Source organism: Polypterus senegalus, chromosome 12 (assembly GCF_016835505.1).
Source record: "Polypterus senegalus isolate Bchr_013 chromosome 12, ASM1683550v1, whole genome shotgun sequence".
Lineage (NCBI taxonomy): Eukaryota > Metazoa > Chordata > Cladistia > Polypteriformes > Polypteridae > Polypterus > Polypterus senegalus.
This window is the reverse complement of record NC_053165.1, coordinates 48111681-48127951: the sequence shown is the minus strand read 5'-3', so window position 1 is coordinate 48127951 and position 16271 is coordinate 48111681. Positions and strand designations below refer to the sequence as shown.

The window sequence follows — 16271 nt, the reverse complement described above, 5'->3', positions numbered from 1 at the left end:
CAAACGTGTATTCTAGGAACCGATTAAGATAGAATTTGTAATTCGTGAGGACATAAATGTGGTTATCAGCTAATCACGCTTTTTGAAACAGGCACAGGCTAGGGTGTGTGCTATGTGACAGACGTTTGTTACGTCTGATGAAATGTCTTAGGTTACGTTTGGTAAAGCAAGTTAAAAATGTTTGTGACTTTAATTGAGAAGGTGGCTTTAGAAAACAGCTAAATGTTAAAGATCTATCCATTTTCCAATCTGCTCATCTAGAAAGTGAATGTAGTGGACTGCAGTAGATGGGACACCATTCTGGTGAAGCGCACAACTGCACAGATAATCAAACATCTCTTCAGTTTGGCCCAGTGTAAAGTACGGTAGGGAAAGTAAAATAAAACTGGATGAAAATCCACATAGACATAGGATGCATGTGCAAAATGTAGGCAGGAGTTTCCAAGATTTGAACCCATGACTCAAGATCTGTGAGGTTGCAACACTAACTACTGCATAAATCTATTTAGCTTACATTTTGCAAAGCTTTTGTTTAACAACACTTAATTTCTCTTATAATTACTGTTGTCTTTTAAGGGGCATTTACTTAAACAAATGACCAAGAGAAGTAAAAACATGTTTTTGACTTTTATTTCACTTTATATGAATTTTCATAATCTTCACCCTTTAACATTCCCTGACAATACTGTAACAAAAAATGTGTTACTTTCTTCACATACAGAAATGTTTTTAAAAAGAACCATAACTGTAAGTGCACCACAGTATTAACTTCAATAAAAAAAAGGAAACCCTGAAAAAATAAAATCTATGGTTACCATCCCAAATGTACATAAAGCTATCCCACCCCAGATTTATTACAACAGAAAATCTTGAACAATATATACAGTTGATGATATACAGTAAAGCTACTTAAGGTTGATAAATGAGCACAGTTCTAAGTGCTAGAGAGGAAAAACAAAACCAAAATGACAGCAGCTACCTGTGTACCATTCTGGAGCTGTTACTTAAGACAGACACACAAGGCTGTGTGTGAGCAGCTGCCAAATGCCGCACATCCATAAATGAGGTAAAATTAAAGTAATACTTGGACAGCAATTATGTTGGTATGTAATTAGTTTCTGCCAGAAAAAGCATAGTTCATCTAGTAACATCTTTCATCAGCAAGATTCCTGAGAGCTATGATCTGGCCCAGTATTACTAGATAAATAAATCTTTTGCACCGTACACGTGGCAACATTTTAAAAGACACATTTGAAACTTAAGGTACAGCAGAAGATGCATGTATAAAATAATAAGGTCAATGGTGAATCAGGTTCAATACTGCTGCATAGTCTTTGGCGTTACCACAGTAACAAGTACAATAGAGGCAGGCTTTCATGAAAAACAAGGCAGGTGGAAGCACTAGCCTATACATTTCATAATATTACAAGTGCCAGGCAACAGGCTCCAAAAAGGGCAATAAAACCTGCAAGATTGTTTTTTTTTATGGATACACAATGCTTAAGGACACACTGACACAAGACAGGAGGCTTCTATTTGTTTCTCTCTGAATTGTTTAAAGTATAGCATATTTAAAAATATTAAAATCATTTTACAAGGGTGCTTATACCAAAAAAGTAATTTGATCATTTAAGTAAGGCGTATAAGGAATAAAAAGAAAAATACAGTCAAACACAAAACTACTTTGGGCTCAGTTACTTGTTTTGCAACAATGATGCAAGTTACATGTGAACATCCAACCTTTCAAATGCATGGGTACTACAGTGAACAGATAAATAATTCAAGTACCTTTAAAAAACACAAAGTTACTGGATTCTAAACTCATTAAAATGCATTAAACAACTCAAATGTTAACACAAGTCTCAATAAGTAATTGAACTGTATTCAAGAATGGGGTCTGGGGGAGGTCTAGAGAGGACCGATGGCTGTTAAAAGGAGTCTTGACATGGGGAACTGCCTTTTAAGTGAGATTTTCAATGTGTATCCACTATCCTGGGGGATACTTGACTTGTAGCCAAGCAGAAACACTGCATGCACTTTGAATTTAAACCATTAAGTAAGATCTTCTGGGAATAACCTAAAAATTATAAGCCAAAAAAAAAGTATATGCACGTGGGGTCAAATATTTCAGGAAAATAAAGTGGACATTTTTATTTAGCCACTTTTTCTCAATATTTTAAAAATTAACCTTGGCAATATAATCAGTGGGTAAAACACTGAGATACATGAGATATTTTGACAAATGCCATTCAACAATAAAATTATGTCAAACTAATTCTCAACTTTTCACATGCAAAGCTCTTATAAGGACTTCTATAAATCCTGAACAAAAGAAGGCATTCACTTCATCAAGGGGGGGCAAACATTTTACAAATAATATTGGATAATAAATTTTAGTCATAAAACTTTTCAATAGTAGCACCACTGCCTTACTTTAAATAATGTTTCAAAGAGAAGAGGGAGAACCGTTAACACAAATTATATATATATATATATATATATATATATATATATATATATATATATGGCAAGGCATAATGACAAAACATATAAATAATTTTCATAATTCTTCATATTAAAGTTGGTATATTTTGAATTAGCCACCAGGTTTACTGTAACATACTTTCCATTCTAGTGGCACAATCACTGGGAATATTTTCATTTTCATTTACTTATTTAAAGAGAACCCTATAGAGCCACTGAATAGAATTTTATGACTAAGTGCAAAGAAAATTGATTAATTAATCCTATCAACTCTGTTTCAACTTATACTTATTAGAATTTATTTAAATGATCTTTAAATCATTGATTCAAGTATTAAATGAAAAGATTTAGCCTTCAGATTTAATAGTGTAATAAACAAATGAGCACCAATGAGAACAATGACTCCCTACATGACAACTGTCTAACTGCCCAATTAGAAAATATTAATAACTTGTTCTTCATAAGATTAATGGCCATCAAAATAAACATATCAAATTCCAATCTCACCCACAAATTTGCAGATCAGTGGAGAACCTTGACACACAGTCACTGTGCAAAAGACCATTTAAAACACCAAATTTAATTTGTTAGATACATTCATATATCATACTTGTGAAAAGCCTTTAAGCAAGCAAATTGAGATTTTCACATATTAAAAATGAGGACAAAATGGTAAAGTAAAATAATCCACTATACAATACAAAAATATGTCATTTCACTGTTTTGCTTAATTTGGTGTTTGTTTTTGAATTGCATTCAGTGTGAAGGGGTACCAGCATGTTCCTTAATACTGTCAGACTAGTCATTCTTGCTTGGATCAATGAACCCAATTACTTTCATGTACTTAACCATCTTTCAGTCAGTTCCAAATTGCTTGATTTAAATAGGTAATTCAGCAAAATTAAATGTAAATTACAATTCTGAACCACTGCAAAAAAAAATATGCAGAAATAACAAGATTCTAAAGGTACAACAAAAATAACTTTTTTCATATAAAAACAATTATACCATCATGCTATCAGTAGTCCTTCTATGTTGAAAACATAGAACATAATAATAATAATAATAATAATTGTTTAAGAATTGAGAGAAGTGCACACCATGTGATAGCAAGGGGTCACTTAAACAATTGTTTCGTGTTTAATAATTATATTCCTTAATAAGCATTGACCACTAATGACATGATGACATTTAATGATAACTTAATTTTTAAAAATATGTTTATAAAACTATCAATTACAAGCCAAATTGATTTGATCACTGGAAAAACAAATTAGGCTCTTTCACAAACACAAGTATTAAAATGGCTGTACGCAATAAATATAAATAAAAAGGTACTTAGTGAAGGTGTGGAATTAACTATTTTTTGTTTTGCTTGAATCATCATAAACTGCATTCGAAAGTAAAATAGATACACACTTTACAATCTATGAGCAGTACTACTTCAAATTTGTAAATGTAGAATTTATTTCCATTTACACTAAAATAAATGAATTATTTGATGTAGTTAACTTTGCAAATGATCATAAATGTTCTGGCAGTGCCTCCTAACAAAAGTTTAAAAAATAAGAAGAAAACTTTAACTGTTGTGCGATAAAAAATCCCTATGGCTATAAACTGGCTGGTAAATTTTGTACTTTGCCAAGATGTAAATGAACAGTTTTCTGAGCTGCAAAGAATGGTTTTAAAAAGGCTTATTGATTAAGCCAAGGAAGAAGAGACAAGACAATTACTTGAAATGCAATAAATGATATTTGTTGTCCTGAAGGACAGAAGTATTTTCAGTCATCAGCACCAACTGGAAAATGGGATATGATAGAACAATTGTTTACATTATATACACAAAACAATTCTGTATTATCATTTTTTATAAAGGGTTATAAAACAAGGCATCCTTTTTTACATCTAGACCCAAAATATAATTAATAAATTAAAACACACATGAAATATGCTCAATTACTGCCTATTCTGCTTGTATACATCTGAAAAGGGCAGCCACCTGCTAATGATGGAAGCCCTGGTTGGCACATTTTGTGCAGGTATGGATATAGTCTTGTGTATTTCACTCTTTATCAGACAATCATGTTGGTTCCACGAAGTCCCACTCCTCGTGCAAACTGTTCTAGAAGTCCAGTGATGGCTCCAGAAGAGCTAGGAGATGCAGATTTCAGCCCTACTGTTGCACTATAAGCAGCAAGAAATACCTCTCGAACTGCTTCCAGACGTGCCTGGCGCTCAGGAACAGGAGGACACCTAATGCACAAAATGGAAGATACATTAATAGAGACAGAAAATTAGATACCTCCTATAATAATTTAATTAAAAAAAAAAAGTCTTTGTAAAGGTGCAAAAAAATATTAAACACATGTAAGTTCTGAAGCAGGGAAAAATTAACGGTCAAGACTTTCTAGCATTACTTTATGTATTCACTTTTCTACCACAATTTAGGACTTGAGTGAAGTGTCTGAAACAAAACACATAAAATGACTATAGTAGTAGTAGTAGAAATAAAGCTAAAAGGAGACGGGCTGAGAAGTATTATGATGCCACTCTTTGGCAGTTTAACGGATTTCAAAGCTGGTTTGTAAACATGGCTAAACATGAGAGTGCAGCTTCTGTAAAACCACCATCTGTTGTGTTTTACTCCTTAGTAAAGGGTTTAAACTATGAGCTTAAAATGTAGAGTACACCATCTGCCAACATTGCACTGCTGAATGCAAGAGTATACTAGGGGAGGGAGACATAAACAAAATGCATCTATGGGCCAAAAACAGTAAACAGAAAAAGTGAAGTCTCTGATGTTAATCTTTTTAATTACTTAAATAAAAAAATCACTCAATGTGTACACCAATATATAACAGTAATACTATAAAACAATGTATTTCAAGAAGTGTATTTTTCCCTGAATATAGAAACCATACTTGATCCTTTTCCCTACTCCTGACATTGCAAGCAAAACTCCGACACAGTTTAAAGTTGTTTGCAATAGTTTGTTGTACATAAGACAGAGGTATTAAGGCATCAGTTTGTTGTTGCTTCCTGCAACTGAAAAAGAAACACAATGAGTAATATTAAGTGTCAAAAATGTTGTACGTAATATTTTTGAATGCCAGATTTCCTCACTGTTTGAGAAGTGCATTTATCGTAACTACTTCATCAAACAGAAATTGCAAACTGTAAATCGTGCGAGTGTGTATCTAAGTTTTTGTTTATGATGTAACAAATTAAAAAAAAGCACACGCCAAGAATGAAAGAGAATTAAAGACACGGTACCCTTTTTTATTTTGCCTTGCTTTTGCCAACACTATTTTATGATCTAAACAGAACATTAAGGTAATAAGAATACAGCTGCAAAAGTATCAAACGAGTATCAGTGGAGCCTATCAATGACTCCACTTTTTTTTTTAGCTAAATCATTTTACTTCTAATTAGCCCTTTTCACAAAATTCAGATGTGATGCTTGAACCGATGAATCACAGTTCTGTTAGTTTTCCAGCAATGGAGCTTGCTTATTACACTTCCCTACTGCCACTTCTAATAATCATTTTTTGCAATGTACGTTTTCTTGAAAAGCACTACACAGCGAAAACAGTGTTTGTTAACAATTTAATGCCAATAAGCTAAAAGTTTCAGGTAACAGGTAGCATGCTTTTTCATAGTTATCATTAGCTTTCTCTGTTACGACAGATGTCAGTATATTGTAATATGTAACAAGCAGGATAATATCAAGTGGCAATCTTATAAAATAATTACATTTAAAAAATTCTTTGCATCATTTTAAAAAGCTATTTCTTGTTTGTTGTACGTTAGTTAAGTTCCTGACATTCAGCTTTTAAACTTATGGTTCAAATTATTAAGAAAACAATAATTTAATCATATGCAGATACAGTACATTAAGTTTATATATTGACCAGGAGCAGGTAACATTGCATACTTGTGGTCCTTTGAAAAGGGACCTACACAACATCAAGACAAGCATTTGTACTTTCAAAAGCCGCTTCCCCTGTCAGTATTACACCAAAGTTGTTTCAGTTAAAGACTCCGCACAGCATCAATATTAAAGCAGAGCATAGACTTCATGTACTTATCAGATTTAAAGTGCCAGCTACAAACAGAAGTATTTGCATGGCAAACAAAAAATGTGATCACCTTGGGTTACATGGATCCATTTTCTTCACTATTTTTTTTTCATCAGTGGGGCAGATGCTAAAACTAAGGATGTTTTTGTTTAGAATTTGAACACAGAGGGACACTATAGAAGCTTTCCTTTCATGATTTTATCACTGTTAAAAATAACCGGAAGACCATTTATCTGTCAATGACTCCACCCAGAAGAAAAAGTTTGAAAAGGGAAAATTGCACAGGTAAATCTTCCATTTGGTTTCTGAAACTCAATGATAACACAAAATAATAACTGATATAGAATTTGTCTGCACACTGTACAACTTGTGCACTGCTTCACCAGTAGACCGAACATATCAAAGTTGTTAATAAAACTCAAGACTGTGTTAGGCTGTGCTCATGTACCGTGGGAAATGTGAGTTTCCATATGCACATGATTCTATAAGCTGCTTTCTCATCTAATTTTAATACATAACATGAAAAGAAAATAATGAGTTCAGCCAAAAAAGCATTTGACAGCTGTGTTGAACCTGCTTAATTTCTCTCCTTCGACTTTTATCTTTATGAAGAAAAATGACATTTTCTGCAGATTACATGGCTAAACAACAGTGGCCTTACATTTCTCTATATTTCTCCAACCAGAAATGCATGTAAGCAGAAGGAACTGGAAAAGCACAATGTCACAAATGATAACTACAGAAATTCCTATAACACACAAAAACAGACTTAAAACAATGTTCTACCAAAAGCAAACAGCATGGAAATGTAGTTCTAAAAGTTTTAGTTTGTCTTGTAAACAAAATCCAGCCTCCCCAAATAAGGCAAAACATATTTGTTTATCGCATAACTGCATGCAAAGAACATCTAAAATTAAAAACTAACTTCAGACTGGAATTTAGCATTTGTTATTTTGCTTTGATCACTATCACACTGTACAATGAATACATTTTATGATGCTCTCAGCTGTTACTTTCCAACCCTACACTACAAAATGTATTGTCTTTACTGCAAACAATTCAATACCCATAAAGGTACAATTAAATAAAATGATACATTTTATATTAAACATTTAGATTTTCTAACCTGAACTTGCTCAATTTGAGCAGTTTCACTGGTTTTGGCTCAGATAGTAAGAACACAATTCTTTTTTGATCCAAAGCTTCCCAGTGGACAAACTTACATCCTGCCGTTGGTTCCCTCATCCTGAAAGCTGAAGGGAAAAGGTGACTCAGTAGTCAGGATGCCCTGGTCATGAATGCTGCCACAGCTTGAAACAATCTGCCAGCTGCCATAATCAGTGGAGACCGAAGAACCAGAGCGGGCGTATTCAGTGGCGGATCTGCAGTACAAAGAGAGAGCAGACATAGGGGATGTAACCGCAGCCATACTGGCAACAGTTAACAATTAACTGAGTGAGGGGAAAACAAAAACAAAAAAAAAATAAAAAACCCCACTTCAGACTTATTCTTTCTACCTCAAGTACAGAAGAGAAGAGTGAAGTAAAACTAAGACCCATTTTCCAAATGTGTATTTTCCTCACGACTGAAGCAAAAAAAGAAAAGCAATCAGCAGATTTCTTAAATCACATAAGACCATTATTAAAGAATACAAAGCTCCGAAATTAATTAAAAATAATGCAATGAATTATGCTCCAACAAGAAGTAGAAAGAATCATAGTAGCTACTGTATTAATTGTTTGATTCTGGAAGAAACAGCAATGTTTGCAAAGAAAACATTCCTCATATGTACTAGTAATCTTGACTTATAAAATATGCAAACAAATGATTCCATCAATCCATCTTTGAACCCGCCTAATCCGGTTTAAGGCACAAAATAGGAACCAGCTCTGAACAGAACACACTCATTCAGGCTACATCAATAACAGTCAATAACTAACCTAATGTGTGCTTTTTTCGATGTGAGGAGACAACTGCAGTACATAGAGAAAAGGTAAAACGTGAAACTCCACACAAATACCTATAACAGTGAGAAACTGTTTCAAACCAAGCAAATATAATGAAGTACAAAGCTAACCTAACATTTAAAAATGTAATCTACTGACAAGGTAGCTTTTTTCCTCAGACTCGGTGCCAATCTCTCAGAGCTGTGAGTGCTACTGTTTGAACATGGCATTAAGCAAATACATGATTCCTTCAGTTAGGTTTTCAATCTATTTTTCAATCACAGAGGTTTCATAAAACTTTTAAACTAGACAACCAAAAACAAATGTTAAAAACTGCAACTAGGTTGAAAAGAAAAAGAAATATTTCTTTCAAAAACAGATATTATAATTATATTTATCTAGTACTGTATACATTTAGATCTACCTGTTGGCTGGAAGGTATCTTGAAAGCGTAGGGATACTATTTTTTTATTATTTTGATATAGTTTATTAATCCCTAAGAGGAAACTGTCTTTATTCCTGGCCACTAGGGGGTCAGAGAGCTCTCCTGGACAATTTTTCAGGTTAAGGTTCTTGCTCAAATGCCAAACAGAGTAGCATCCTTTCTTAAAAATAACCATAAAAAAATGAACTTGAGACTCTGATACAGGGGATTTTTGTTCTTGTTGAAGTTACCTGTGATTATTGGTCAAAGCATATTTATAAACTTGCAGGGATTAAAATTGTTTTCATACCTTTAAAAATAACTATGCTAGTTATTCAATTCTTTCTTTATATTTTAAAATTAAGTGAGAGGCAGTACTTTTAAGAAGTCAATCAATTGGATCTTTAAATGATAGGAATCTGTTACAAGCTGAATGGAGTAACTGTAAGCTCTAAACTACTTCCTATTTTAAGTTATGTATGACAAAATCTCATCTTCTTGCCATTTGTAAAGCATAATCATGAACATACAATGTCCTTTTGAAAGTCCACAGTGAAAACAAGCCAAGCACAGTGTAAATATAAAATGGACACCTGAGCTAAAAGATATATTGTGAAAAACCTCTAAAATAATAACTACAGTGTTATTTAAAATATCATTGTACAAATTTGTTGCGGAAGAAGCAGCCGATACTGCTACTTTCTGGATAGCATTCAATTATGCCAGACGCAAATCAAAAAAACCAAAGTTGTCAGCTTATCTTTCACCACCAGAAACAATTGCCTCGACACTAATTTATAACAAAAGAAAGTTATCTTTAATTGAACTCCCTCCAAGGTTTTCAGAACTATAAACAAAAAAAATCTTTTTAGTACTAAATAGAACCTTGAGAAGGTAACTGTTAGTAAAAATGTATATCTCTTTCATTTCAAATGGCAGTGGCAATGACATCAAACAGTCAAATATGCAAAGTGACTAAACAAAGAAAGGATACTTGTAAGCTACAGAGAGGCAGGTCCAGTTGATGAGAATCACTGAAAAAAAGTCTCAACACAATGGTGCCACAGTGGTCAAGTTAAGCAAAAATTCAATGTGCGGGACATGAAGGGGACAATGTGATAGACCTATCAATTTAACATATCTTTACTTGACACTAGGGACTGAGTTAGAGATTCTGGGACATCTCATACACCTGCACATGAAACCAGTTAAGTGGAAAACTTCATTTTAAAAGTCAGCATCTCAGCTATCCGCAGCACAGGAAATCCCTCTAGGTATCCTACAGGCTCTGGCTCCTCTTGACACTGTATAAAATGAAGCAGGTTAAGAAACTGGATGGATGTTGCACATAAGATGGTGTAATGGTGCAGTGTTTACCACTACTGACTCACAGCTCAAGGGCCCTAGGATGAAATATCTGTCTAGTTATCGTGAAAGATCTGCAGGTCTCCTAGTATCTGTGTGTTTGTTCCTGTGGGCAGCCTGGTTTTATTTTGAAATGCAAACAAGTACTATTAGCTAAACTAGTATATTTTGAGTAAATGTGCATATTGCCCATGTCCAACAATAGGCTGTTCCTTTGTCCAAATTTGCTTTCTGCCTTGCTTTCCATGATCCAAGGAAAAGCTGTGCTCCTCTAATACTATAGAAAAAGGGGGCTCATGAAATAGATGGATGGGCTTTGTGCATGCTATTAATATGGTGTTTTAAGAATGGTTTCACTATTTTCCATATATAAAAGTAAAATCTGTATAGGCACAAGGTGCAAGGGTTTGTTAATTAACTTCCCATACTATGCCTACCACTGTGACACTTTAAATGGCATTATTAGTGAGCCAAATTTCAATTAAACATAAAATGGGGAAACTGACAAACACAGAAGAAAAAACATATTCAACAATAATTATAAAAATGCAAAGGAATGGATCGTTTTACCAGATATTTAAGAAAGTCAAGATGTACAATGCATATTAAACACCTTACCATCTGTGTAGCTCCTCATACTTCCATTTTAACTGTCTAATACTTTGTTTTTAAAGCAGACTTGAGACTAGGAGGGGGATATGGTAGACACTAACACAAAAGTTACTGCCAAATTCTAATGCAGTCAGGTAAATGAAAACTGAAGAAATCACTTGTACTAAATTAAAATAAATGAAAGCTCAACTTTGTAAAGATTCACATTTCACATCATGTTAATTAAATACATTTTTAGACTGATGACAACTATGGCTCTGTCTAATAAACTGTAATTAAATCAAGACATGATGTTTTAGCAATGCCCTCAATATTGCAATTATAACTCAAAAATACAACAGAACTAACCTGAGGTACAGAATACCCAATAGCTAACCATGCTGAAGCTTGCAAATTAGAACTGAAGGTTTGCCAACCAAACAAAGGATTACTTGTGCAAAATATGTACTCTGTGTAATTTTTTAATGTCTGATTTTTAGGGGCTTTATAGACAATGAGAAAGAACATTATAACTTGGACAAAGCAGTAGTATACCATTGTGCATCAAGACAAAAATGCATAGGAAGATGGATAAAGAGGAAGCCATCAGTCCTGTAAAACATCCGCACATTCATCCATTACTGAACCCTCAGTCTAATTCAGTCAAACTAAGTCACCAATTAGTGTGATTAACAATATATGTAGGAAAGCTACCAGCAAACCTATAGAAAAACCACATGCAGACACACAGGGGATGTGCAAACACCATCAAGACAGTACCTGGGACAGTATTCATACTCTAAGCAGTGACAAAAGTATTTAGTTAATGTTTTTATTACATCTTACAAAACACCAAGACAACTACAAAATATCAAGTATTCCCACAGCATATAGAAGGCAAAACCTAAAAGCAACAGTGATAAAAGACTGTTACGGTTTGTCCTTAAATTATGCAACAACATGAATGCAAGTAAATTTTATCTTATGAATAAGCCATAAAAACAGCCCTAAGTAGGTTCAGTAGCTGAAACTCCTGCTTCCATTTTAAGTGATATCTAAGAAGTGGAAAGAAGGATCAGAAACTTGCTTACTGAAGTTACAAAAATCAAGACAGAACAGGACTATTTAGCCCAACAAATGTCACCTATCCTATCCACGTAACTCTTCCAAAATAACATTGTCTAGTTTTAATAGTCCTTAAAGTCCTACTGTCTACCACACTACTTGGCAACTTATTCCATGTGTCTTTGGTTTTCCATGAGAAGTAAAACCTCCTATATTTGTGTGAAAGTTAACCTTAAGATGTTTCCACCTGTATCCCCATGTTCTTGTTAAACTCATTTTAAAGTTAACAGTATTGATCCACTGTATGATTTTCCCTCATTATTTTAAACACTTCAATCATGTTGCCTCTTAATCTCCTTTTGCTTAAACTGAAAAGGCTCAGCTCTTTCAACCCTTCCCCATAACTCATCCACTGCAGTCCAGTAATCAGTCTTGTTGCTCTTCTCTGGACTTTTTCTAGCTCTTCTCTCTTTTTTTGTAGCCTGGAGACCAGATCTTTAACACAGTGCTCAAGATGATGCCTCACCAGCAGGATATAAAGCTTGAGCATAACCTCCTTGGACTTGTACTCAACACATCAGGGCGCTATATAACCAAATAATCTGTAAATTGCTTCTGAACACTCTCTGGAAGTGGATATTGACAAGTGACAACAAATTGTAAAATGGAGAGTATAAAAATGACGGGATAAGAGAATATCAGTTCAAGCAGTCGTGACATACTGAGCATTATGCATTTCTCACTCATCCGCATTCCCGCACTGCATCTAATGAAAGACAGAGCCGATAGGTAGAATTACTAAATGCAACTATTGGCAATTTTATCCTCTGGCAATTGTATATATGCATATATCTGTTAGTTTATTGGACAAACACACTTAAAATGTAAAGGTTCATTTTAATTTAAACCAATTTGTTTTATTTTGCTTAATTCTGATGCAATCTACATGTTTTTGAAACTAAGTAATGAGTTAAATTGAGAAACAGGGGAGAGACTAAATCTTTGATATGGTGCTGTGGAGTCACTTAGGCACACTACAGTAAAGTCCAGACTTAAGCTGCTTCACATCATACTGAAGTAAGACCAGAATAATTAAACAGAATATGAAATTACATTTAAGATCCCTGTATATTAAATAAGCCATTTTGTTATTTTATATCTGAAAGGTTAGGAGATTTATAAAAGTTGCATATGCACAAACATTAGAATTTATGAAAGCAAACGTGATGGGAGTATTTGCTTGCATATATTTACAGTAACTCTGACCTAGCCGGACACAACATTTTGGAGAAACTGGGAAATTGTAACAGCCTTGATCAAGAAGGAAAGAAAATGCAGCCAAAACCAGCCAAATGATGACTCATATGTATGATAACTCATATCACCAAGTCGTTGTTAGAATGTAAACTGATATTCCTAACATACAACACCTCAAAAGTGATAATTATTAGACAGTATTTTACTGCCTTTAAGAGGGTCAATACTGTGTTTTTGCACTGAGGAACTTTTTGACTTGGTGGCCAGGGTCAACTGGTGATCATTTCTTTTGAGGAGCAGTAGCTCTGGCAGATGTGATGGTGCTGCAAGTGGTGACTGACTTTGTTGGTAAGGTACATGGCTTTTTTGTTGTTGCACAGATTTGTCTAAAACTCTGTATTTGTATTAATCATACTTGATTAATGCTTTAGAATGTATAACTATAATTGCTTCACTGTTCTCATTAATAAAGATTTTATTTAGATTTACAACATACACAAAAATATAGTAAACTTGATAATCAAAACCCTCTACAAAAATAGTACCCATGACTATCTATTTGCCAGACAAAATTTAAAACCATTTTAAGTACTTGTTAAACAGAATAAATTATTCACCTTCGTCCTGGAACAGCCAAAGGACTACTTCCTGCCCGCATGAAGCTGTTTTCTGATTGGTTGGAGGAAGATGAGCTTGAAGATTTCCCTTCAGACAAGCCAAGATGAAAGAGACGTTCTTCAGGCTGATGAGGCTTGTTAAGCAGCAAAGTTTGTGGGGATGATGTCCTTCCTTTCCTCCTAATAAGAATATTGACAAACAGCATGGAATCAAGTTGGAATCAATATAAAAGGATGTTCAGGATTTTTCACATCAAAGTAATTTCTTCACAATCAAAGTATATATTAATTTGCCACATGAAATTGCATTCTAAAGAAAAGCATATTTTATAAGTTAAAAAAAAAATAACTAGGCTGGTCTTACAGTTTATAATGAAGCTAATGGGTAACTGGGTCCCAATGTGGAAAAAAGTCTTGCAGCTTATTGAATATGTCTGCTTTGAAGTAGCAGACCTTCCGTATGTTTGAGGCAAGCTTCTGACAACAATAGTTAATTAAAAATAATACATTTTATCACAGATTCCTGAAAATATTTCACTGAGGTAAGAATACATTTCGTGCTCACCTTCTCGCACTGAGAGTTGGGGGTGAAGTTATGACAACCACCACCATTGCCAAGCTAAATTCTACCTATTATAATTTGCACAAATAATATATTAGAACTGAACTGATTACACTCTGCTATATTTTTTAATAAGTTTCACTTTAGAAATGGTTCAATGGGGTAAATTAATATATCCTATGACTGTGAAGAAATAACTGACTTGAAAAAATACCAAACTTCTCCTTTAAATTACACACTGATGATAAAAACAATGTTTTCACTAAAGCCTAAAACATTTAGAGGCTACAATACAATATTTCTGAATTTTATTTCCAATAGTTTACACAACATTTTTTTTCAAATATTTCCTATAAAAAAAAAAATCACGTATTTTCAAAAGTAGTATTTTGACATTAAGACATAAATGAGATAAGGTAAATGAGAAAATAAAGCAAAATCTGATTCTACTCATTCACCTCCAAATAAGATACAGTTGGTGTGTGTGTCATGTACATTTCTCTGGTGCACTGCATCATGATTAACACAGAATAATTAATTTTAAATGGGTGAACTCAATTCCTCAAATGAGATCTTAATTGAAAGGTCTCATTCCCATAATTGATGAAGATGATGGTTGAAAAAAGTTAATAGGTCTGAAAATATATGTCTCAGTACTAACTAGTACGATTTCAAGGACATAGAAGAACAGAAGATTTGAAAAGTAGGGCAGGTTCCTTTTGACAAAGTTTTCTACCTCGTATATAAAGTAGAAAAAATAGCGTGTTATTGAAAAATTATATGCGCAGTGTATTTTTAAAATACTTTCTATAACATTATTTCCTCTGTACAGATGTCTCTAAAGCTCTGGATTCCTATGAATTAAAAACGTAAGTTAAGGAAGGCTGAAATGTGTAATATTAAGATACTTCTCACCCTTAGGGAAAAAAAAAGTAAAACAGAGAAAAACAAAGGACTAAGGACATTTTTGAATGATCATTCTACAGACCAATTTCATTAATGAGTAATAAATGATGCTAAGATCTTAGCAAAAAATGTTATCAACATAGATAAACAAAAAATACAGATAGTGCTCCCTTATTATATCACTGCATTTGTACTTGCACAGTAATGCCTCATTTAAAGTAGATGTGTTCCTGGAATTTAGGTTGTTACAAGAAACTTGTTACCAAAGGGACAGTAGATGCACTATATCTATGAAGGAATATGGGTATTTGTGACAAAGTGGGCCTTGTAATTTTTTCCTTGCTCAGTAGATCATTTCCTTCTACGGCCACAGTCCAAAATTGCTCCATGTGTCCTCATTTGCCTTGCCCAGTAATTGCATATTCATGCTGCTGGCTGTTCCCAGCAGAGGTAACACCATCTGTACTCACTTTCCCCGATTTCATGAGTTTATCCAAGCTAGAATCTTTAATTAAGGGGTGCTGGTAGCCACAAATCCAGTCTAATATATTTTTTTTTTTGCTGCTTCCAGTAAAGGGCTCTCTATTCATGCTGCCTATTTCACACTCTGTACCAAATCATGTCATGGTCGAGAACTAACCCCATGATTCTAATAATGGCTTTCTTTTCTAAGTCTTCTTTATAATCTGTATTTTAGTTTATAAATATATTGCTTGCATTTTTTTGTGAAACACTAGAGACATATTTATGCCTTTATTAAAATATTCATAGTATGCGTGAAATACCTAATCACTCAAATGTAATAACTTTGTAATCTATATCACACACATAATAATAAATGACTATTTTGTGTAGGCACTGTAAGTTGCACAATGACTAATGCAGAGCTCTGGTGAACAAGTACTTGAACATGCGAATGAGCCACAGTGTGTTTTTTTTTGCCGACTTCATTATTAAGGAGCTTTGCTCACAAGA

The 16271-nt window shown here is 33.8% G+C and overlaps 1 protein-coding gene across 3 annotated transcripts in view; it reads right to left on the bottom strand.

Annotated features, from left to right (window-relative positions):
• Positions 1–608: 608 nt before the first annotated feature.
• The window catches only part of mtmr14 (myotubularin related protein 14), a 53744-nt gene continuing 38081 nt past the window's right edge, over positions 609–16271 (bottom strand). For 2 of the 3 annotated variants that reach the window (XM_039771103.1, XM_039771102.1), the window contains exons 17-19: positions 13829–14008; positions 7787–7945; positions 609–4737 (exon numbers count right to left, since the gene is read on the bottom strand). In XM_039771103.1, the coding sequence (XP_039627037.1) occupies positions 4557–4737; positions 7787–7945; positions 13829–14008 (520 nt within the window). In that variant the 3' untranslated portion in view covers positions 609–4556. The remainder of the gene's footprint in view (positions 4738–7786; positions 7946–13828; positions 14009–16271) is intronic. The other variant, XM_039771104.1, reaches the window with a different exon arrangement.